Consider the following 22,726-nt stretch of genomic DNA (forward strand, 5'->3'; position numbering starts at 1 on the left):
GACCTAACCTCTGTCCCATGGATGAGATAATAATGGATTGGTGTCTTCGCAGTTTTTGGCGACATTGAGCTCAGGCCTGCCATCTAGCGGGAGAATTGTCGTAAGTTAGGAGCAAGCCGAGTGAACGCCGCTGATTAGCATTGTGACACTCGGGAGTGTGTTGTAGTAGCAGGCTTGTTGTGCAATTTTTCAACAGGTTATGTCCTTATATGTCAGTGAAGGCGAAGAAATTAATAGATTTATGTGCAGGGTCAGTAATAAGATAAGCAGTTCCATGTTATTTCCTCATTAAATCGTGAAACAGGGAGTTATTGGAGACTTCGCTAGCACGTGTCGTTTTCGCTATTTTTCACATGAGTCTTTACTTGGCCTAAATCAAACAAATTGTCCGGATCAAAGAACAAAACGAACGTAAGTACTATCTATAAGTATAATGAAAAGTTAAACGGAATTGCTAACGTCATTGTCGCTCAATATGTAATTCAAAAGACGCTCTATGAAAAGGACCCAACCAGTGCTGCGTAGTCGATGAAATTTCAGTGACTTTGGCTCCAACTCCGATTCCGGTATTCAAATATCGACTCCGACTCCTCCGGGCAGAACTATCGGTTCACACAGACTCCGACTCTGGCTCCGGCTCTGCAGCGCTGGTAAGTCTGTGGAGTCGATGACTTTTCGGTGACCTTCGACTCATACTCAGACTACAGCTTTTAAAAATCAACCGACTCCGGGTCGTAAGAGAACCGCTGGCTCTGACTTCAATTCCGCAGCCCTGGCCCAAGATAGCCGCCTAAAACAACTTTGATGTGTGAACTTCTTCGTACATGGTCATGTTATTTTAAACAAGGAATGGAAAAGGGAGACGAAGCCTTCACAAACAGGGATCTCCTGTTGCGGATCAATCAGCTGCTGAAACAGAAAGGCATAAACACCACGCGGCACGCATCTCATTTCATCGTTTTCCTAATGACTCTGCACCAATGTAAGCACTGATCAATGCAGTGCGAGCATCGATGTGACATTTGTATACCAAGTTTGAGTGTTATCCGCCCAGCCGTTCTTGAGATATGGAAGCGGCAGTCGGCACCCCGCACGTGCGCACGTGCAGTAGCACCCCCATAGTGACACATGGACATGCATTGGCCACTGGGTGCCTAACTATTGAAGTTTTACTGTAATGGGCCCAGCCATTGCGGAGTTACTTTATGTGGAACAATTTCGACAGCCCTAAGTTGGCACGTGGCACGTGCCGTAACATTAACTAAGATGAAGAAAATCGGGCGAAATTCGGAGAAGAAGGAATAAGCCTACCAAATACTTGTATGACATATTGTCAAACTGCTGTACCCTTGTGAGTAAATGACCACATAAAAGGTACAAGCCGATCGGACTGGGCGTTTCAATACACACCGTCTTACGCATTTTATTTTCGTTATTACCTAAAGGCTGCTTGACGTTTTTGGCTTTCAAGCATTTAAGACATTTTTTGTCGTCTCAGGTCAAGTAAGATTACCTCCAACTCGTGGGAATATGCACTTCAAGCCAACTAACACACCACATCCACGTGTGCCATAATGCTGAGAGATGGCGTTCACTCGGCTTGCTCCTAACTTACGATAATTCTCTCGCTAGATGGCAGGCCTGATCCCAATGTCGCGGATCCCAATGTTAATTTCCACGAGACACCAATCCAGTGTTATATCATCCATGTCTGTCCTCAGGTCACCAAAACTATTTTTCTATTTTTCTCTAGGTCAAACGCTACAACCGTTGGTTGCTTCTGCTTACAAAAGTACAGATTAGAAGTGTACCGAACGTGAATGGGTAGCAAGCACTGCTGGGTGGTCCGTCTTACCCCTCGTTTTTCTTGTCGGTGATTTTGACATGCCACCCTCTAAGAGCAGCAACCACCTAGATTACTTTAAGTTGAAATTCAGTCCTTGCGCATATCAGAAAAGGAAGGATTGAGTAATCAGAAGACTATAAACAATATGAGCTATGAGAGCAGTGTAGCAAGATATGCGGCCTCAAACCTTAGCTGGTCCGTCTTACCCCACCTTCCCCTACTTGGTGGAGTACGACAAAATGATTGTTTGGGTCAGCGAGTCTTGTTTATCCAACCAAGGAGAGGCGCTACCCGAAGATGCTTCTGATGATGCTAATAAAGATGCTAAACCAAAACAAACCTAACCTGACCTAACCTAACCTACAACCTGCTACCTACAAACCTACGTATTTACAACCTACGAAGCTTCAACGGGCCAAGACAACTCCGGGTAGCCGGCTGCGAGCCCTCGATCTATCAATTCAAATCAAATCAGCTCATACGAACTAAACTCATTTTTCGTGTCCGTCGGCCCCCGTATTGCTACCGAGATCCGAAACCAAAACACAGGTACCTATACTTACGCACGGCTCCCACGCGTCGGCGCATGCGGTTTCCAGCCCAGGCCTATCTCACTCGGTGAGCTCGAATGCACGGTTTTCAGTATGCGGAACTCAGCCGCCTGCGGAGCGGACGGTGTGTGCATCCGCATGCTAAAAACCAGTTTCTTGGCTATTGGCAGCGTCATACAGCACATCATAAACACCTGCATCTCGAAATCTGACATCCCCGAGCAATGGAAGCATTCCACAGTCCATCCCATTTTCAAATCCGGAAACCCATCTGACCCCAGCAACTTTCGACCCATTTCTCTAGTACCAGTTATCATGAAAGTTGTTGAACGAGTCATCCAGCAGCAGCTACAACACTATCTCTCTCAAAATCACCTTTTGGCACCTAGTCAGCATGGCTTTCGACCCCAACACTCAACTGAAACAGCACTTTTGTCCAAGATTCCTTTACTACTCAGGTTGGTTCACTAGGGAAATAAAGGCGCCGTGGTGACGTAATCAGAGGAAATCCTTCACATTCAAATGAATGGGTCATTTGAGTTGCTGATTTTGGCTCGATATAGTCCTACTTTTTTAGTTTCAGTCCCATTTATCGTAATGAGGCGAATTCATTGTTACATTGGTACATCTTTTGATGACATATAAGCCTTGATTTTTTCTCCAGCTCGCCCGAAAGATGATGAAATTTGCATGCATGCCTATGGGTAAGGGAGATTCTGCCGCCGTGGTGACGTCACGGTAAAGGGATTCTGGAGCTCGTGAACGGGGGCTGCTTTTGTCCGTCACCGACCACATCCTAGCTGCCACGGACAGGGGAGACATATCTTTCCTATGCCTTATCGATCTCAGCAAATGTTTCGATGTCATAGATCATAAACTCCTTCTCGACAAACTCGCACTGTATGGCATCGAAACTCCTTGGTTTAAAGCATATCTAAAAGGTCACACACAAAGCGTTTCAATGACCGATGGACTCCAGCGCAGGGTTCTGTCACGACCACTCCCTAACACTATGGGCGTGTTTCAAGGCTCGGCCCTGGGTCCTCTTTTATTCACGATCTTCTCAAACGATTTGGCGCTTCACGCCGACGACGCATGCGTTTTCCAATATGCAGATGATACCCAGCTTCTAGTGAGTGGCCCAAAAAACAATGTAAGTGGCCTTATCTCGCGCATGGAGGCCTCACTAGAAGCACTGAACAAATGGTTCCACTCTAACGCCCTGAAGGTCAACGCGAGCAAAACGCAACTCATGATATTCGGCAGCCGTCAAAATCTAAAACACTTGCCCCCAGTCGTCGTATCGTTTCGTGACACGGAGCTGGAACCATGTGCGCAGGCAGAAAACCTCGGCGTGGTGTTTGACAGCTGTCTGACCTGGGAAGCCCATGTATCTGAGCTCAGCCGGAGGTGTATGGGTCTGCTCATCGGCCTCTCCCATGTGCGGCACTGTCTTCCCGATGGGGTCATCAAAACCATTGTCACATCTCTAGTTATCTCCCGAGTAAATTACTGCCTCTCAGTTTACGGAAATGGTACAAAAAAGAACCTGAATCGACTCCAAAAGATCTTGAACTTCGCTACTCGAGTTATTTTTGGCCGTCGCAAATTCGACCACGTCACTGACCTGCGCGAGAAACTCAACTGGATGCCGCCCGAATTTATGTACAAACTTCAAACCATGGCCACTGCACGTAAGGCGATACACTACGGCGAACCGGTAGCACTTGCCTCTATGTTTGCCAAAAACCGGGACTCCTCAACCAGGAATAGAAATACACGTCAGGATAACCTTCTCCAGCTCCAGCGTCCCAGACTAGAAACCGGTAAGCGGCGTTTCAGTTACCGTGCCGCCGAGCTCCTAAACGACCTACCTCCCGACCTCTCACAGCTGCCACCCTCTAAATTCGCACGCGCTGTCAAGTCTCTGTGGAAAAACGATAGACCTTCGTGATGGCCTGAATTAGGCACTCGTCTTGTATGTATATAAGTACCTACACGGTATGTTAGAAATCGTAGCTTATAGAGTCTTCCTGTGTGTGCGTGTATGTGTGTGTGTGTGTGTTGTTGTTCGACTGGTCTCTGTTCCTGCATGCTTATACCCGACTCAGACTCTGGGCAGTAATCGCCACGCCATGTGTGGATCGCCCATGATCGTAAATACAAATACAATTACGAGGCGGACGCCCCCTAATCACTTAACCACGTAACCAGCTGGCGGCGATGAGGTCTTAACCGCTTTGTAATGACACAGTGTTGTATTCGCCGGGTACCGCCTCTGCTTGGTTGGAAAACGGAATACCTACGGTTCGGGACACAGAGGCGATGACACTTGACACTATCGCTCTCTGGGTTGTCGACAGCCCTCAGAGGACGTGGGCCCCCAGCGACCGTCTGCGGGAGCCCTGACAGCGCGGCAGCCGCCGCCGGAGCCTCCATCCGACGCGTCGACAGCACAGACCCGGTTCTTCCCGTTCTTTGAGTTCCTGACACCGCGAGGCCGGTTCATCCCGGGCCTGGCCAAACACAGCGAGTGCTGCGGCAAAGAGAACGACGCCGTGAGAATCGTTGGCGGGACGGATGCCGCCGAAAACCAGTACCCATGGATGGTAGGTGACTGACGCTTCGGTGGTAAACGGAATCTCTCTCTCTCTCTCTCCTCTCTCTCCTCTCTCTCTCTCTCTCTCTCTCCTCTCCTCTCTCTCCTCTCTCTCTCTCTCTCTCTTCTCCTCCTCTCTCTCTCTCTCCTCTCTCTCTCTCTCCTCCCTCTCTCTCTCTCTCCTCTCTCTCTCTCTCCTCTCTTCTCCCCTCTCCTCCCTCTCCTCCCCTCTCTCTCTCCTCCTCCCTCTCTCCCCTCTCCTCTCTCTCTCCCTCCTCTCTCCTCTCTCCTCCTCTCTCTCTCTCCTCCCGTCTCCCCCTCTCTCTCTCCTCCTCTCTCTCTCCCCCGCTCCCTCTCCCTCTCTCTCTCCCTCTCTTCTCTCTCTCCTCTCTCTCTCACCTCTCTCTCCTCCTCTCTCTCCCATCTCTCTCTCTCCCTCCTCCTCTCTCCCTCTCTTCTCCTCTCTCCTCCTCTCTCCTCCCTCCTCTCCTCCCTCCCTCCTCTCCTCTCTCCTCACTCTCTCCTCTCTCTCTCTCTCTCTCCCTCCTCTCTCCTCTCCTCGTCCCTCTCCTTTCCCTCTCTCTCTCTCTCTCTCTCTCTCTCTCTCTCTCTCTCTCTCCTCTCTCTCTCTCTCTCTCTCTCTCTCCTCTCTCTCCTCTCTCTCTCTCTCTCTCTCTCTCTCTCTCTCCTCTCTCTCTCTCTCTCTCTCTCTCTCTCTCTCTCTCTCTCTCTCTCTTGGCTGACATTTTTTATATTTTATTTCTTTTGCATGTCCCCTTAGTTAACTCGCGCCCCACTGGAAGGGGGCATCAATAGCCCCCTTTCGTGTTTCCGCAATATCTTTTAACCCGCGAGTTGCTGGGGGGGGGGGGGCGTTAAACGCCCCCACTTTTTTCGCCGGGCCATAGCATAAAAAAACGGCGCGCCAAATTTTGGGTAGCTGTAGGGATTGGGTTGAAGTTTATTGTGACAAAGTTTCAAAAAAATCGGTCGGAAATTTTTTTGAGATATCGAGGTTTTAGTGACGTCATGATTTCTGAGTTTTTGACCAAAAACAGCATATGTTCAAAAAACATATAAAATCACAGAATAGACATACAGACATGCCGTAAACGCCATTAGACTGCCAATGCCATGAACAATCAAATGGTTATCTTCGATTATTGATTATCGTTCCACATTTTCCAAAATCTTGAAATGAATCTTGGCAATTTCTCGTGACTTCTTCACGACCATGATACATGCATTTCTTAAATTGAACTTTTTGAGCCAAACACGTACACATATGATAAAATGAATGTCACCATAGTGTTCTACGCCCCAAATTACTCATAAAACATGTGTCACGGGCTGCGAATATCAGTTTTGATTTTCGGGGATATGTGCCTACCCGGTTGACCTGACCTTGACCCTGACCTATGCTTGACTGACCCCAACATGGAGCTGACATTCTTGTAGGCCTTATATGATGGATTGTGCACCGTTTTGACAGAGTTTATGACGAGAGGCGCCCATTGCGAAGTCCTGAAGTCCATGCTACTGAAAGCCCGATTTCAGGTGTTTGACCTGACCCTGACCCGACCTGTGACCTCAAAATTCAACTTTGAAGTACTCATCTGAAGCGTCTCGTCGCGTTCTTTCGTTTGCCGCCTCGTGCGTTTCGCTGCGCCTATTGGTTCTCGAGTTATCGGCTGGGGGCGTTTAACGCCCCCCCCCCCCCCAGCAAACGGTGGGTGGCGAAATACTCCAGCAACTGCCGGGTAAAACCGCTGGACCCGGTACCGCCTGGACGTATCAACAGGAAACGTGCAGTACATTCGTCTGCATCGATTTGACACGTTGTGATCGAATGAAAGCTTCGTAGCTAGTAGCTACTATACGTCGGCCGGAAATGACGTCAGAGTGACGCCATGCTCGGCCGGTTCTGATGTTAAACATTTAACTGCGGGAATAGCTCTCAAAAGCTCAGTTGTTAAGCTAGATCCAATTTCTTTGCATGAGAGGACTCAGAATACACAGTGAGCGTACACCTGCTCTTAACGCCTGCTCCAATACACCTGCTCTTAAAGTTCCTATCTCGTATTTTCAAACTTTCGACACTGATGAAAATTATAAATATAAAACCCAAATTTTGTATTTTTAATGTTCCCCTCAAGTGAAAAACGGAATATATGTGATTAAACACATCCGATTATCTACTCAGTGAAGTTTTAGTTCTGTATCTTCTAAAACAGCTAAGATATGTATACGCTTTGAATTCAATAATATATATTATGAATGATATTTACTATTATAAAAACAAAAAAATCAAAGCCATTTTCGGGACGTGTTCGACACTGTACACAAAGATAAATGGCACCATCGCGTCCATGCGCTCAAACTGCATTTGATAACCACCTTTTTGGTGAAAAATCTCAACCTTCATATTTGACCTGAAAATTACCTGACCTCAGTTGTATTTAGGTGAAAATATGGCCTCAAATGACACAGATGGCACTGATTTCGAAATTTATGGCCTAAATGGACCATACCACATGTCACGTGACCGATGCATGGTATGAAATTTCCGTGAACCAGGATAACCTGGCCTTTACCTGAAAAACTAAAGTATAAGATTGGTACTCTCAGGATATCTAAAGCGTCTATTCAAGAGTGTGTAAACCTGACTTTTTAGCCGGCGGCCAAGCCCGAATCGTGAACAAGCTAAAACGTTGATAATTTTTACTTTGACCTAGCCTGACGCCATCGATGACCTAAAGGTCAATGAAACAAGGTATCGCACGTCAGCTTTTCCGGGTCAATAAGATGCCCTTTGAATTTTGACAATCACCCCCCCCCCAATCGATTTAGCCCCCTCCTCTCCCCATGTCATCAATGCTCAGCTCACCAGGTCACATGCGGTCGCCGGTCACATGTCACCTCACGAAACAGGAAACACACGCTCTTGCTACCACGACTGAACAATTGCTCGGGTCCCCAAAGGAAACAGTTCAATTTTAACATAGGGTTTTAAACTGAAATAGCAGTTTTGTAGCTTGAGCTGCAAGCACATATCAGGAGCTTTTACGCCCAACAATCACCCTGAGCAAAGATATTCCATTTCTCGTATTCCAAAAATACGACATATTTCAGGCTAGACGAAATAAATATCTACTAGACGTTAACAATGTCTTAATCGTCTAGACGTTTAACAAATCAGTTAAACGGCATCTGACAATTTTCTCTCCTTGCACGTGAAGCAATTGTTAACACTGTCTACGGTGCGGGTTAAAACTTAATATAATATTTTCTCCCATCGACTTACAATTTGTAACTCAATTGGAGAAAATGACATGGTAGGTATATGACGGTGGAGGGGTGCTGACTGCTGGCGCTGCTGAGCTCTCCCTGTCGTCCAACAGGCGGCGCTGTTCCTGGACGGAGACACCGCGCCCTTCTGCGGCGGCTCGCTGCTCAACAACAGATACGTGGTCACTGCGGCGCACTGCGTCTTCTCCCTCGGCCCCTCCGACGTCACAGTCGTATTCGGAAGACACGCGACGTCGTCGGATTCCGGCAACGACCTGCCCCGTGATATCAACATTGTGAGTCTGATAACGTGACAGCGGCGATTTCAGCGATCCAAACACCATCAGCCATGCAGCGATCACACATGTAGGTGAGCGCACTCAATGCATATAGTTTTTTTCCTGATAAAAACTAAGGTTACATGCATTAACCCGTCGCCCGGCAGGGTTTTCAGTATTCAGCATACTTCTATATGGAGATAATGAGGGCGGGGAGCGAGGGCCGAGGGTCGCAAATGGCCGTACCCAATTAACGCTTTTACTTATCTAGAAAAACAAGAGGAGGCCCGCGAAATCGCCGATAATGTGTGTTGTGCATTTTGCATCTCATGCCCTCCTCACACAATGGCCATCGGGTCACTTGGCGTGACTGCTATCGGGTCACTGACGTGACGCGATAGCCAAGTGACCTTCTGCAAGGGCTGACAACACAATTAGCTGATGTGCGGGAGAGATAGGTATGACGGGGTTTGTGAAGTCATGCTCAATTGGGCCTTTATCAGTGAACTATCCAAAAGGATATTTCAGTTATATGTGAAATATCCAAGGCTATAGAACTAATATCCTTTCATCGGCCTGTGTCCCATATATCTTGAAAACCCTAAAACAATGTAAGTTTGGCTAAGTATATTTTTTTAAAGGAGGAAAGGTTATGATTAAATAATTCCTTATGTTATACATCGGTAATGATCCTCCAAGAACCACTTCACTAGATTAATTCTCATCAGCATTGATTTTCGCATCTTTTTACAGATACGGATTCACCCGCAGTATAATGACAACACGCTAGAGTACGACATCGCGCTGTTGCGACTGACGGACGCGCTGGCCGTGCCCGCGATGGGCAACCTGATCGCGCCCATCTGCATGCCCCACCGGTCCCGCTACACCAACAAGGACGTCGTGGCCGTCGGATGGGGCGACACCTCGGTAAGAAGCGGCGCGCACAGGGCGGGAGCTGTCGCTGGTGGGCCCCGTGAAGATATTGAAAGGTCGCCCTGCACGTGGAAACTTGGAGCGCCCTGCCGCTGTCCACAGAGTTCCCGAGCTGGCACCCTACTGTGGCGGGGGACGTGCAGTTGAAAGTGGGTGTCAGGTCAAATCTTCCATTTTTGGAAGGATTTTCCATATATGGGTACGCATCTTCCTAAAATGGGTACGCTAATTACGTAATCGTAGCCAAATATAGAAAATGTTGCGCATATGTTGGGACTTACCTACCGTAGAATCACGTATAACCTTTTTTGTTACGTCTTGATTCCTTTAAAAATGAAGATGTTAGCGGCGTTTGAAATTTTGCCGTTTTTGAGGTGAAAATGGCGAACATGACGTCACTAAAACGTCATTTTCTCAAATATTTTCCGACGGATTTCGCTCAAATTTTCTGGAAATGTCTTTAATTGATGTATGATAAAGTACTGAAAGTTTGACGTCGCTGGCGTAACGCGTTTAGAAGTTATTGGCGAAAAACGGGAGGGGGGCAGATTCTGCCCCGGACGGGTACGTACCGCGCAGAGATCGAGAGCGGACTGACCGCCGCTCCGAGTCCCGATCCCAGGTCAGCTCGGCCGGCGCCTGGGGCGCTAAACGCCCGGCCCGGCCCTCCGATTGGCCGGCGCTACAGCGAGTACGGGGCGGCGGGGCGCCTGCCAACGCTACAAGGCAAGGCACAAGCACACAAGCAACACAGCCTCGTGATACGCAACGTAACAACAAACAACAATCGAGAACAACATGAACACTTTTCCTTCGATGGTACAGACCTAATCACGTCAGGACGGTCCCGGACGGGTCCAGACGGGAAGGGGAGGGGAGAACGCCGCCGCTGCCCGGCACTGACCGCTGCGCCAGAGCTGCCGGTTTTCCTCCGCAGGAGCCCACACTCCACATGCTTCCCACCAAAAAAGTTTTTTTTTCTCACACACGTGTCCACCGAGACGCGTCGAGCGTCGAGAGACGCACCACCCTACACCCGCAGCCATGCGGGGAAAGTGGCGGCTTCGCCACCTTCTCATATCCACTCGGGGAACGGGGGACCCCGTCGGTGAACCACCGCTCCACTCTCCAGATTCCCTGGGCTCGACGACCCATGCGGCGAGTCAGTCGGCGTCCCAGAGCGGCCACCTTCACCCGTTCGCCGTCGCTGAGAGTGAGCAGGGTCCGCTCCATCTTGTTGGCTGCGGTGTGGGACCACTCGGTCCTCAGAAGTTCACCCTGCGGTGTCGGAAGTGGGCCCAGGATGGTCACATCCTCCGCGCCCTGGTCCAGGAGCTGGGCAAGTATGCGCTGAGCAAATCGCACCACCGCTTCAAGGTCAGCCTGCGAGAATGATGCCGTCTGTGTGTATCGGCTATATAGTTCGTAGCCATTTTCCCATAAGATTGCCGTGCCGAGGCGGGCGCCGCTGGCTGTCGCCGCCACTTGCCAGGCCTGGATGTCGGACGTTAAGCTGTCCAGCAGGCTGGTCCACGTCGCGCCACCGCGCGCACGGTTCAGGATCCGGTCAGCCGGCGACCGAGGACGCAGTCCGGAGCGACGGGCGATAGAGTAACCTATCAGCAGGTGGAGTCGGGCTTCTCGGACGTGCACCGTCTCTGGCCCCAACTGCTGTGCCAGCCAGTCTCCGGCTTCGTCATCGATGAGTTCCATCACCTCCATTTTGACCTGTTAATGACACAAACGTAGGTAAATAGACATTCAATAAAACACGTCTGGGGTGGGTAATGCTTTAAGTCGGAGAACCTCCGCACTCAGTTAAAATCTGGGACCAAGAATTTGAAGACTGAGTTTCCCCACGTGCGAGATGAACTACCCCAGGTCGCCTAAACTGAGGTTCATAGAAGTGGACTGGGCGAACCACTCGACCAGCACGAGTGGTTTGATGCGGCTCAGTGCGGATGCTACTGTAGTCCGACTCTGACAACTGGAAACTAGTGGTAGCTGGAGATGGATCTGAAGAGTCTGATGATGCCTTCAGTCGGTGCAGTTTGGGTACGGGTCTTCGAGTTTGCCGACCTCGTAGGGATACGACCGCCGCACTTGGAGTTCCGTCTCGACCCTTGATAAGAGCCTGCACTCGGGCCAGCGGCTAACGGCCGCGGCTTCCTTCTCCCTGCACCAGCAGTCAGCACTACTTCACCAACTTGTGGAACGCGGATGGCCCGTCACCGTGGACTCGGTCCACCTTTGGATGAGGTGCTCGGCAACTCTCTTCCTGTTCCTCCACGCTCGATCCAGCGATGCGGTTGGATTAACCGATGGGGAAATGACTCCTTGCATGTGCGCGACGCCGGTGACGCCGAACAGGAAGTGAGCTGGGGTCAACAGCCCGTCAGTGATATCCTCCGTCAGAAGCCTCAGATTTAGATGCAAGGCGAGCTCATAGAAAAGTGTGACCAGTTCTTCGTGGGCCAGATGACACTGGTGCAGCGTGATCTTCATTGCGGCCCTCACACTTCCAACTAGTCTTTCCCAAAAGCCGCCCCACCGTGGTGAGGCTTCGGGAATGTAGCGCCATCTAACGCTGGTCGGCAACAGTCCCAGGATCTTGTGGAACGACTTTGCGTTGTCGCTCACTATGATGGACGGGGTGCCTCTTATCGCCAAGAAGCGTCTGAGAGCAGATTGCAGATCTTCTGTACTTTGGCTTGTTACGACTTCTATGTGGATGGCTCTTGTAGCGCAAGTGATCAGAAGACCCCATACTTTGCGTGCATCGTCAATGTGAAGAGGGCCGAAGTAATATATTCCGATGTTTTCGAAAGAACGGGATGGCTGTGTCCTGAACGCGGGAAGACCTTATTGCGTCTCAGTATAAGGCAGAGCTCTATACCGGCGACATCTGGTGCATGTCTGTACTATGCGTAGCGCAGATTTCCTTCGTACGAGATACTCTGCAGACAGGAGAGCGAGTGTACTGCGGACACCCTGATGGAAGCAGGGACTGTGGGCTTGGTCGATGATCAGAGAATGATGTGCCGTAGGTCCGGCAAGATGATCACCGGGAACTCACCCGTGCGAGGCGTAGCGCGAAGCAAGCCCTCCTCATCAACGTATGGTCGAAACTTTCTGATCGGTGAAGTGAAGGAGACGGGCTGCTGAGCTCGAATTTCCTCCAAATCCTTAGCGTACGTCTCTTCTTGAGCCAGCCTGATCCACAAAGGCAGAACTTTGCGTCGCTCTTCGGGTCTGAGTGGTCCGATCACTCGCTGCTCTTTTGGAAGGCGCAGGTTATCAATGAACCGCCGCACCCATGATGTCCTGTTGATGGCTTGCTTCAGCTTGGAACATTCCGTCAGAGGGAATGGTCCTCTTGTGTGAGATGTGCGAGTCGAGGCGACCCCCGCACTCACACAGCTCCGTGATGCACTTTTTCGTCCGCTTTGAGTACAGTGAGTACCCAACTCTTGGCCTGGAGAGAGTTGGTTTCCTTCAGTTCCTTCGCCGCAGCCTCTGACTCTTGGATCCTCTGATTTTGATTGTTGGCCCGGGTCAGATCCTGTGTCAGGAATGCTGGACATTTCAGCCACTCTGTTGTGGTTGTGAGGTTCTTGAGTGAGACACCTCTTGTTCCCAGATCTGCTGGGTTCTACTCCGTAGAGACGTGGTACCATTGCTCCGGTAGTGATCGCTTCAGGATGTCCGAGACGCGGTTCTGGACAAAAACTTTCAGGGCTTTGTTGCTCTTAATCCAGTAAAGCACGTCCATGGAGTGTCCAGTACGTGACGTGACTTGGGTTGACTTTAATTGTCTCCTTCACGAAGCACATCAGCTTCACTCCCACCAGCGCGGCCATCAACTCCAGTCGAGAGGGATAGTGAGGCCGGGTTTCAGAGGAGCCAGTCTGGCTTTTGCTATCACCAGCTGACACTCCCCACCGTGGACAGCGTACACAACGGCGCAGTAGGCCTTGCTGGACGCGTCGCAGAAGACGTGGAAGTCTGTGTCTTCACCAAGAGGGCTGATGGATCCCGGGATCTCAACTTCTTTGGTTGTTTAAGCTTCCTGCCACCATCTGTCGACTTGAGTTTTAATCTCGATTGGAAGATCGGAGTCCCGGGTCATGGATTCGGGTGAAAGCCAGGTCTTTTGGAAAAGTACTTTTCCCTTGATCAGCCAGGGACTCAGGACACCGATGGGATCGAATGGCTTGGCGATGACCGAGAGCAGCTGACTCTTTGTTTTGGGTGAAGAACAGGTGGGTATTGTAACCGCAAGGTTGTCCCTCTCGGTGCTCCACTTCATTCCCAGGATCTTGGAGTCTTCAGAAGGCTCTCCGGTCAGTCGCATCTTGTGCATCTTCATACTGGCTTCTCGGAAGATGTTTTGTACCACGTCCATCTGTGTGGAAGCCTCCTCAACTGACGCGAATCCGATCGCGATATCGTCCATGTACAGGCCGGCGGCCAGTTTTCTGCACAACTCTGAGTGAAGTTCTTCATACAGAGAAAGATGCATCTGGATCGACCGCAGAAGCATGTAGGGTGAACATGTCAGACCGAAGGGAACACGCTGGAACCGCAGAGTCTTGTTCTTCAAGATGAGCTGTAGGTATCGTCGGTCCTCCTCCTTCACTGCGATTTGGTGGAAGGCGGCTTGTATGTCGGCTTGACAGGCGATCGGGTACGTGTGGAAGTTGAGGAGCACCTCGACCAACCGGCTCAGGGGGTTTTCTCCAGGTTCCAAGTATTCATTAAGACTGACGCCATTTCCGTCCTCAGCTGATCCGTCGAACACGATCCGGAGCTTGTCGTGACGATACAGTCCTCGGTGAGGGAGGAAGAAGACGTTTCGTCGCTCCCTTGGTCTGGTGGTGAGTCTTCCACCACTCCGTCTAGCTGAAGCTTGATGATGTTGTCTTCGTACCTTTCCAGCTGTCCTTGGCTAAGCTTTCCCATCATCTTGTTGAATATGGTCGAGGAAGGCAGCAGGTTGCTGACGGGCCGCTTCTGGGATGACCACCAGAGCAGTCCCATTTCGTAGCGTTCTTTCAGCGAGTTCCACTCAGGTTCTGGACGGAGCTTCTGAGTCTCAAGTCCAGAGCGATACCAATGGAGTCGAGGTCCCACATCTGCTCCACTTGTCTACAGTGGTACACATGGCGAATGGGCTGTCCTGATGAAGTGCTCTTGCCGTGGATCACGTAGCCGAAGATTGTATCCGGTGCTCTCAGGGATTCGTCTAGAACAGGGGTCGGCAAATGGTGGGGCATGCCCCCTTTGGGGGTAATGGCGCCCTTCGGCAGGGGGTAATGAGGGCCTCTGAGAAAGCCTCATCTTTTTTTTTAGAATTAATGGCTCCCTTGATGGGACAAGCATCGCAACTGTTGTGCCCCAGGATTTAAAGATTAGTCGAGGTCAAACGCACAAGGCATGAACACAAGGCTGGCGCATGCCAATTTTCATGTATCTGCTCACCATTCCGTACAGTCGTGGAAAGTAACTGTCCTGTATACTAGCCGGCGCTCGTCTATTGGCGTTTTCACAGTCACTAACGCAAGGGAGAGGAGTCGTCCATTGCACCCTGACCTGAGCGTCTCGGTCTCTGAGCTGGAGTTTTGCAGAAAAATTGAGCGTGTTGCCCGTGAAGATAAGCAGCCGCTGCTACCCAATTTAAAGGTCGTTGGTCATTGGGTGACCTTCCATAGGTCAATGACAACTGCCGAGTTAATCGGGTCCTGCTGTAACTTCTTGAAGTGAGATTTTGTGGCCTGCCGTGGCCTCAAGAAAGATCTCACAAATCAACGGTTATTCGGGTTAAGGTCATGCCATTTTCAGGACAGATAAAAATGATCGGCTCGATGGTACAGTTTTTTTTCGTGATGATTTTAACGTGATCTATTCTCGAAAAATACCCGCTACCCCTATACGTATGGGGGTTAACCCGCGCCCCGCTGGGGCTCCTGGATTTCCGAGCCCTGCTGGAGATGGAGGTTGAACACCCCCTATTAACTTGGCTCCTGGGTCACTAGCGAAACGCCGTAGTCGGCGATCGAAAGAGCGTAAGAAATGGTGAAGACAAAACTATGGTCACCTTTTAGGTCAAATCAAAGGTCAGGTCACCAGAAGTCATCGAACGTAAAATTTCACCAATTTCCAGGTCAACCTTTGACAATTTTCGACAAACTGGCCTATAGCTCAGGAAAGGATAGAGCTACAGCGCTGCGGAAAAACGCATTCGATAGCTCTCTTAACGTTTTTTTCTTATGCCTGCCCTCAGATTCAACCGAAGATGGTTTAACTTTCACTCAATATACCCTGGGTTTAACCTGCAGGAGACAAAAACTGCCAAAATGTACGATGCTTGCTGATAGTTTTTCTTAAATAACTTTTCACTCAAAACTTGCAAGAGCTCACTTTTATCGGCATCGTGATCCTCCCGTCGAGAAGCATCGAAGGTTTTGTTGCATATCAGTCGATCCGTATCGTCGAGCTGACAACATCTAAGGCATTTTCATCGCTCTGGGATGCCTTTATCAAAAGTTATTAGCGAATAGCTGTTAGATACCATTCATGACCTGAAATGACCTCAGGGACATACAGTGGGGTTACGGGTGCAATTTTCCGGTTCAGCGGTCATGTTTACTTGTAAATAATAAGAGTGTCACAGTGTTAGGAATGACACTGGTCCAAAACAGGCGCCTTTCAATTTTCTACCATTGACTTTGCGCCCTCTCCCATTGATTATGGGAGAGGGCGTGAAATTGACGAACTTTGGTCACCGACATCAAATCTCCGAGATACAAATTTTGTACATGTTGTTACCTTTATCAATTCCTGAAAGTTTGAAAGAGATCTGTCACTCAATGCAGCTAAAGCAGGCGTTGCAGTCTTTACTGAGGTGAGGTCACTTGACGTGATCTGGTGACCTGACCTTGAGTGACTCTGGTCTGAAATATTCACAACATGTGCAGAAACGATGCATGATAAAATGTTCCAAAATGGTGGCGCTCCGTGCCAACGTTTTTGAGATATTTGCGAGAAACTGCAGGGGAGGGGCCTGCGGTTTCTCGCAGATATGATACTAAGGGCAAAGAGTCACGGAAAAGTATGGAATTTCAGTAATCTTGGTTGTATCACCAATGGGGTCTGGTAGGTGGGGGTAATGGCCTGCCTGGCGCCAAAAAAGGGGGCACGACCCCGGAGGACCTGCCGACCACTGGTCTAGAACGACGCAATTCCGCAGCACAACCTTATAGTACTGGTCTGTACCCATCAGAATGTCCACCTGGCCACCGCTGAAATCGTCGGCCAGCTCGATGTTTTCCTCCAAACCCTCTGGTCGCTCTGCCGGTGGTAGAGGTGCGCACAGGCGGTCGCAGCACCACAGCTCGAAGCTCCTCGCTTCACCTCCATGTCAATTTTGTAGGTCGACTGCGACGCCATCGTATGACGTGGCTCCTCCACTCGCTCCTGGAAGCCGACGCAAGCAAGGGTGTCGAAGCCGACGACTTCCAGTCTCATCTCTTCGGCGACGGTCTTCCTGGTGTAAGAAGCGTCGGACCCACCATCCAGAATGGCTCTCAGCATCTCAGGCCCGCCCACGTGGTCCTCTCCCCACCACCAGCGCAGTTTGAATGTAACACTGCGATGTAGTACGCTGAGCTGCGTAGCGCATGCTGAGATGAGCGTGCTGGCCGTGTCTGGAAGTGGAAGGTTCTGGCCGTTGGTTGTTGGAGACTGGTGGATGCGTGGTAACTGTTGGAGGTACCGGCGCGGGAGGTGGTACAGCAGGACTGTAGGGAACAGAGCTGGCGAGAGGAGCAAGTGAAGGCTCTGGTGCCGAGGCTTGGGAACGATGCAGTGAGGTTTGGTGTGGCCGGTGACAGTGTCTGCATGTACCACTCCGGCAGTCTCGAACGTGGTGTGGGCCGAGACACTGAAAACATGCTCCTGCACGTTTAACTGCCACCCATCTGTCGTCAACATGCATCTGCAGATACTGGTCGCATCTGTTGATTCGATGCTGCCCTTCCTTGCAGGTGGGGCAACTCCATCTTCACTTTGGGTTCGAGTTGACACGTTGTGTGTTGAAAACACTGGTTGTCGCCCTGTTGACTGGCTGGCTCGACTCTTCCCCTTCTTCTGGCACAACACCTGGACGGACTCTTCCTGGCATTCTACCTCTTGTAGGAGGAATCTGGGGAATGACTCGAACTCAGTGTTCTCGCCATCAGTGGTCCGCTCGCGTCTCGGTCGTGCCCACTGCAGTCTCCAGGAGGCTGGGATTTGCCTTTGAGGACCGGAAGCAGCACCTCTCCGATGTTGGTGCTATAGAAGGCTCTCAGTGACCGGACTCCTGCTGTCACCTCGTCGATCAACCTCCGCAGGGATTTGATGTTGTCTGCGTCGGTCACTCCAGGTAGGCTGAGCAACTTTGCTACCAGCGTGTCTTTTCGGACGTCGTCCTTGCCGAAGCGGTGTTGCATAATTCGTACTGCCTCTGGGTAGTTTTCAGCCGTCAGTGGCAGGCCCTGGATGGCCCGGGCTGCATCTCCATCGAGGTGTTGCTTCAGGTAAAAGTATTTCTGTACAGGCGAGTACGCCAAGTTCCTGTGCACAGATGCCTCCTATACCTCCCAAAATTCAGGCCAGGCGAGAACTTCGCCGTGGAATTTTGGGAGATTGAAGTCGATCTTGAAGGTCGCCTGGTGTTGAACGTTCGGCGTCACAGGCACTGCGGCTTGCTCCCGCAGGCCCAATAGGAGGCGTTTTCCCAGTCCGACAGCTCGGTGCAGGTCGGCAATGTGAGTGGATTCGGCGTCCTCTATGCCGGCATCCTTCAGCTGGGCTTCGAGAGTCCCCAGCAAAGTCAGGTGACTCGCCGATTTCGATGGCGTAGTCCAGCTCGTACCGGGCGGGGCTCTGGTTGTCCTCATGTACAGTCACCAGCACTTGCTACCCATCGCCCCCGGACGGCGGGGGAGACAGCTACCACCGCCCCTGCGAGACTAGCGCCGCCATGCGCCAAGGAGTGGAAGCACCACGTGACTGAGGCCACGTGAGGGAAGGGTCACGTGATGGAGGGGCGGAGTATAGCAGTCTTTGCACCCAACACTAACTGAAATGCGGCGTTGTGATTGGGCGCCTTAGCATGAATGAAACCCCGGCGTCAGAATCAGCTTTTCGCCTTATATGGAAAGTGAGCCTGTGCGTCCCACTGCTCTGTGTTGGTTTGAGAGCCACGGCACCATAGGAATTGTGAGCCCCTTTGAACGGGTCACCGCCCGAGGCGCTGAGGCGACGGCTGTGCCGAGCAAAGCCTAGCCTGGCTGGAGAGGTGGGTCAGGAGAATTGCGATCGAGCAGCCACTGGGACTTGGATTGGCATTTGGTATTATTATCTAACCGCGACAAACGATGTCAGCAGCCTCTACTCGTGTCATAGACAGACAACGTGGGCAGTGCCCAATCAAAAGCTACTAAACGAATCAGTTAACCCTCGCCCTGGCACGGCATTTTTCATAACATGGCCTGGCAGGGGGGAGGGGGGTTGATGCGATCCACCCCTCGCGATTGGCTCCTATGGCACCTAAAAACACCAAATTTGGTAGGTGGGTGAAATAGAACAACGGGTACACCAACGACGCGGAAAGCGCCCATTTTACCTGGACGAGTTACATGGTAGGTGATATATTTTTTGAATATGAAAAAAATAGAGTATTTCATTCTGACGAGTAAAGCCAAATTCATAAAGCAGTTACTTTTAAATTATATGTACCAGAAATAGCATACTAACCATAGTTTAAAACTTAGTATAAAGTTGGTTGAAATGCGTGTAGTTGATACTAAGATGGAAGGAATCAATGGAAGGCAGAAATGGGGCAGCTGTTTCATTCTTAAACTGTGTTCGCAAGCAGGATTTACGTGATGCTAGCGACATCTATGAATGTGATTTGGGACGCTGATTGGCTGATCGAGTCCGTGAGCAGTATCGCTAATTTACGCTAGTGCAGGGTTGAGGCAATGTGCGCATGCGCAGGAACTTGCGCTCTCGTGGAGAGGCTTTTGGTACCTCGGGCAGCACCCAATGCTTTTTGGACCTGTTACGGCCTCCGCATCGAAAAACGCCAGATAAAAAGGTTGTAGAGGAAGCTTGAGGCTACCTTTCCCCCACAATAATATTGGCTCTTCATTGTTAAGCTTACGTGTGGGGCTCGCCTGAAAAGGGTCGATTTAACATGGAAACCCTATGGGGTAGTAGTTTTTGAGCGCCCATTTGGCCTAATGATACCAACTGTTACTGGCTACCCCTGGGGGGGGGAGGGTCCCTTTAAATGAGCCTGTAGCGTATATCCCGGAGATCCCGCTGGCAGTCGCACCGCGCTCTTTCGGCTGACGGTGTTGTTGCCCTTGCCGAACAGGAGGGCTCCGAGGACGTGCCGGACGTGCTGCAGACGGTTACGGTGCACACCATTTCCAACCGGCGCTGCGCCCGACTGCTGGATCCGCTCGGACCCAACATACGCAAACACATGATCTGCGCCGGCGCCGAGGACCTCGGCGGCGGCGGCAGGGACACGTGCCAGGTGAGCGCCGCCCGCAGCGCAGCTCAGCCCGCCAGCACTCCTTATAACTGGTAATTAGTACTCTGGGGACCAAATAACATCAGGTTGCCGTGGCAACGGGGTGAACCTGACGTGAGAACCCATCTGATATCTCGTTTTTCGAAACTACCAGCACGGTTGTTAATGCATAGCCGGCGGGACGCCTTCTGGTTGACCTAACATGACGTACCTCGAATGCATCATCAATCATCACCTTTGATCGCAACTAATATAGAACTCGAAATCAGAATTCCGAAAACCCCTCAAGAAAGTTATTTGACAAAGTTCTTCAAAAAAGTTCTCCAAAAACTCTATTCACCATAAAAAGTTCAATTTCCCTACTTTTGTGTCATTGACGTGACCTGGGATGTCAACCAATGATCTGGATTAGTATATTAATTAAATTGGGTGTCATCGGCCTCCTCTCGTCACGGGCAGCACGCTCGTTTTTTTTTTCGCGAAGCTGTTTTAGTTCTATTCGCCACAAGTTTAAGATTTTGCCGACTTTTGGGTCATCGACCTGATGTGACTCAACTTTTCTTGACTTTGACTTGCTAGATTTTTATAAAGAAGTATTAATGCGTTTAGTGCTATGCTATGGCGAAGTTTGAAAATGCTGCGCCGCGTTTGAAATATTTGGTGATAGTTTCTTTATAAGATCACGAACACTCGTATAAAGTCAATTTTCTCAAACTGTTGGATGGCTTTGGGTGAAAGCTATTGAACGGCGCGCGATGACGTGCCGAGCGCGTTTTGTGCCTGCAGGGCGACTCGGGCGGACCGCTGAGCGTGCGCACCTGGTACCGGCCGAGCCGGCACTCGCTGATTGGAATCACCAGCTTCGGCATCGGCTGCGCGCGGCCCAACCGGCCGGGCGTCTACACCCGGGTCTACTCCTTCTCCGACTGGCTTATCGACAACATGCCGGACGCCTCGTACTGCTGACGGGCCCGCCAGCCGTGTGGAGGGGCCCGCCCGTCTTCAATGCGATCCTACCCAGTGCCCTCCATCAGGGTTGGTGGGCCCTCGGAAAGGGTGTCATCGTTGCGCTTGAAGAGCACGTACACCACTTACCGAGCGGCGATCTACCTACCTATAAAATATCACATTCCGAAGTGGCTGTTAGCTGCAAAGTTCAGACTCGATTGCCGTGGTACCTATGACTAAATAAAATCAACACTGTTGACGGCCTTGTTTGCACGTTTTTTTCCACACCCATCAAGCCAGCGGTGTCCGAGCTGACACCGGCCGGCAAAAAAAAAAAAAAACTACGGGGAGCCGTCGATTAGAGATGTCAATCAGATACCAACTTTTTGGTATACCGATACCAACTCGACCTGTTGAAAGATGGCCCTGGACATGTTTAACCCTCGCCGGACCTATTGGTTTTCTACATACGCGCCGGCCGAGGGGGGGGGGGGGTGGGAGTACGACCCTCCCCTCGCCGTTTCGCCTCTGATGGAGCTAGCGCGTCGCGGAAAAAACGAGCGTATGCGCCGTTACGAGACGCAGAGATTAGTACCCGATTTTAAGGTCATAGGTCAACCGGTGACCTCTGAGGTCAGGTCAAGTGCACCAAGGTACGGTTCAGTTTTTCGTGAATAACTTCGCAAAAAACGGCCGCAGAGCCACGATTTTAGCAGCATCGTGTTCGCCTCGCTCAGGCGCGTCAAATGATATACTTTCTGTTTGGGTCAGGTCAACTTAGGGTGTTGACCTCAGGTCACGGTCAGGTCAGCACCCCCAGGTCACGAAGTTGGTCGGAAGAGGTCATGTCGCATATCGTTCGATTCGGCAGGTCTTCCTGAGTCCATTGGTGGCTTTCCCGACTCGCTAGCTCAATTAGATCGGGAGTTATTGACGAAAAACTAATATGACCTTGATGACGTCATAAATGACGTCATACAAGGTCAACATTGCAGAAGTAACGCATCTAACCTTGCAAGGAGTGCATCAAATCACGATTCTGTGTGTTTGAGATAGTTGGAAATCGTTCCCGGCGCCAGAATAGCAGTTTTCATTTTTCCCCATTGGCTTATAATGGTGAGGTCACGAAAATGACCTGACCTCATATCACCTTTAGGAAAAATCCGAGATATACAAGTTGTGAGACTTATATTGGATACTAGATCCTGCAGGTTTCATTTCCCTATGACATCTCCTCTGGCAATGAGGGCGTTGCGAAGTTGCGACATCTGAAGACCGTGCAGAGGTTCACTCAGGACGTCATAGGTCAGTGACTTGACCTGACCAAAAAATCCGGTTGGTGTCAAAAGATCCGGCTTGAATCGAAGGTCAGGTATGCCAAGTTTCAGCTCTCTATCGCCAGCGTGTTCGGAGCTATCGCGAAAAACCCCTATGGGGGGCGGCACCCGCCCCACCTCGGCCGGCGAGGGTTAACCCGCGCCCCGCTGGGGGGGGGGGGGGCCTGCTCCCCCTCCCGTTTTTCGCCAATAACTTCTAAACACGCTACGCCAGCGACGTCAAACTTTCAGTACCTTATCATACATCAATTTGACACCTTCCCTGAAAATTAGAGCGAAATCCGTCGGAAAATTTTAAGAAAATGACGTTTTAGTGACGTCATGTTCGCTATTTTCGCCTCAAAAACGGCAAAAT

At 50.6% G+C, this 22,726-nt stretch overlaps 1 protein-coding gene across 1 annotated transcript; it reads left to right on the forward strand.

Moving 5' to 3' along the window:
• Positions 1–383: 383 nt before the first annotated feature.
• Positions 384–21,293, forward strand: LOC122381170 (trypsin-1-like). The gene is made up of 6 exons (XM_043365037.1): positions 384–411; positions 4,761–5,006; positions 8,398–8,580; positions 9,316–9,492; positions 19,925–20,089; positions 20,873–21,293. The coding sequence occupies exons 2-6, from the start codon at positions 5,004–5,006 to the stop codon at positions 21,050–21,052; spliced, it is 708 nt and encodes a 235-aa protein (XP_043220972.1). The 5' UTR covers positions 384–411; positions 4,761–5,003; the 3' UTR covers positions 21,053–21,293.
• Positions 21,294–22,726: the final 1,433 nt, after the last annotated feature.

This window comes from Amphibalanus amphitrite, unplaced genomic scaffold (assembly GCF_019059575.1).
Source record: "Amphibalanus amphitrite isolate SeventyFive unplaced genomic scaffold, NRLGWU_Aamphi_draft 000010F_arrow, whole genome shotgun sequence".
Lineage (NCBI taxonomy): Eukaryota > Metazoa > Arthropoda > Thecostraca > Balanomorpha > Balanidae > Amphibalanus > Amphibalanus amphitrite.

What these genes read in the sequence shown, in the direction of transcription:
- LOC122381170 (XM_043365037.1), top strand. An exon ending in TGCCCCGTGATATCAACATT is followed by an intron (nt 8,581 to 9,315) that starts GTGAGTCTGATA and finishes ATCTTTTTACAG; the next exon opens with ATACGGATTCACCCGCAGTA. An exon ending in GCGGCAGGGACACGTGCCAG is followed by an intron (nt 20,090 to 20,872) that starts GTGAGCGCCGCC and finishes TTGTGCCTGCAG; the next exon opens with GGCGACTCGGGCGGACCGCT.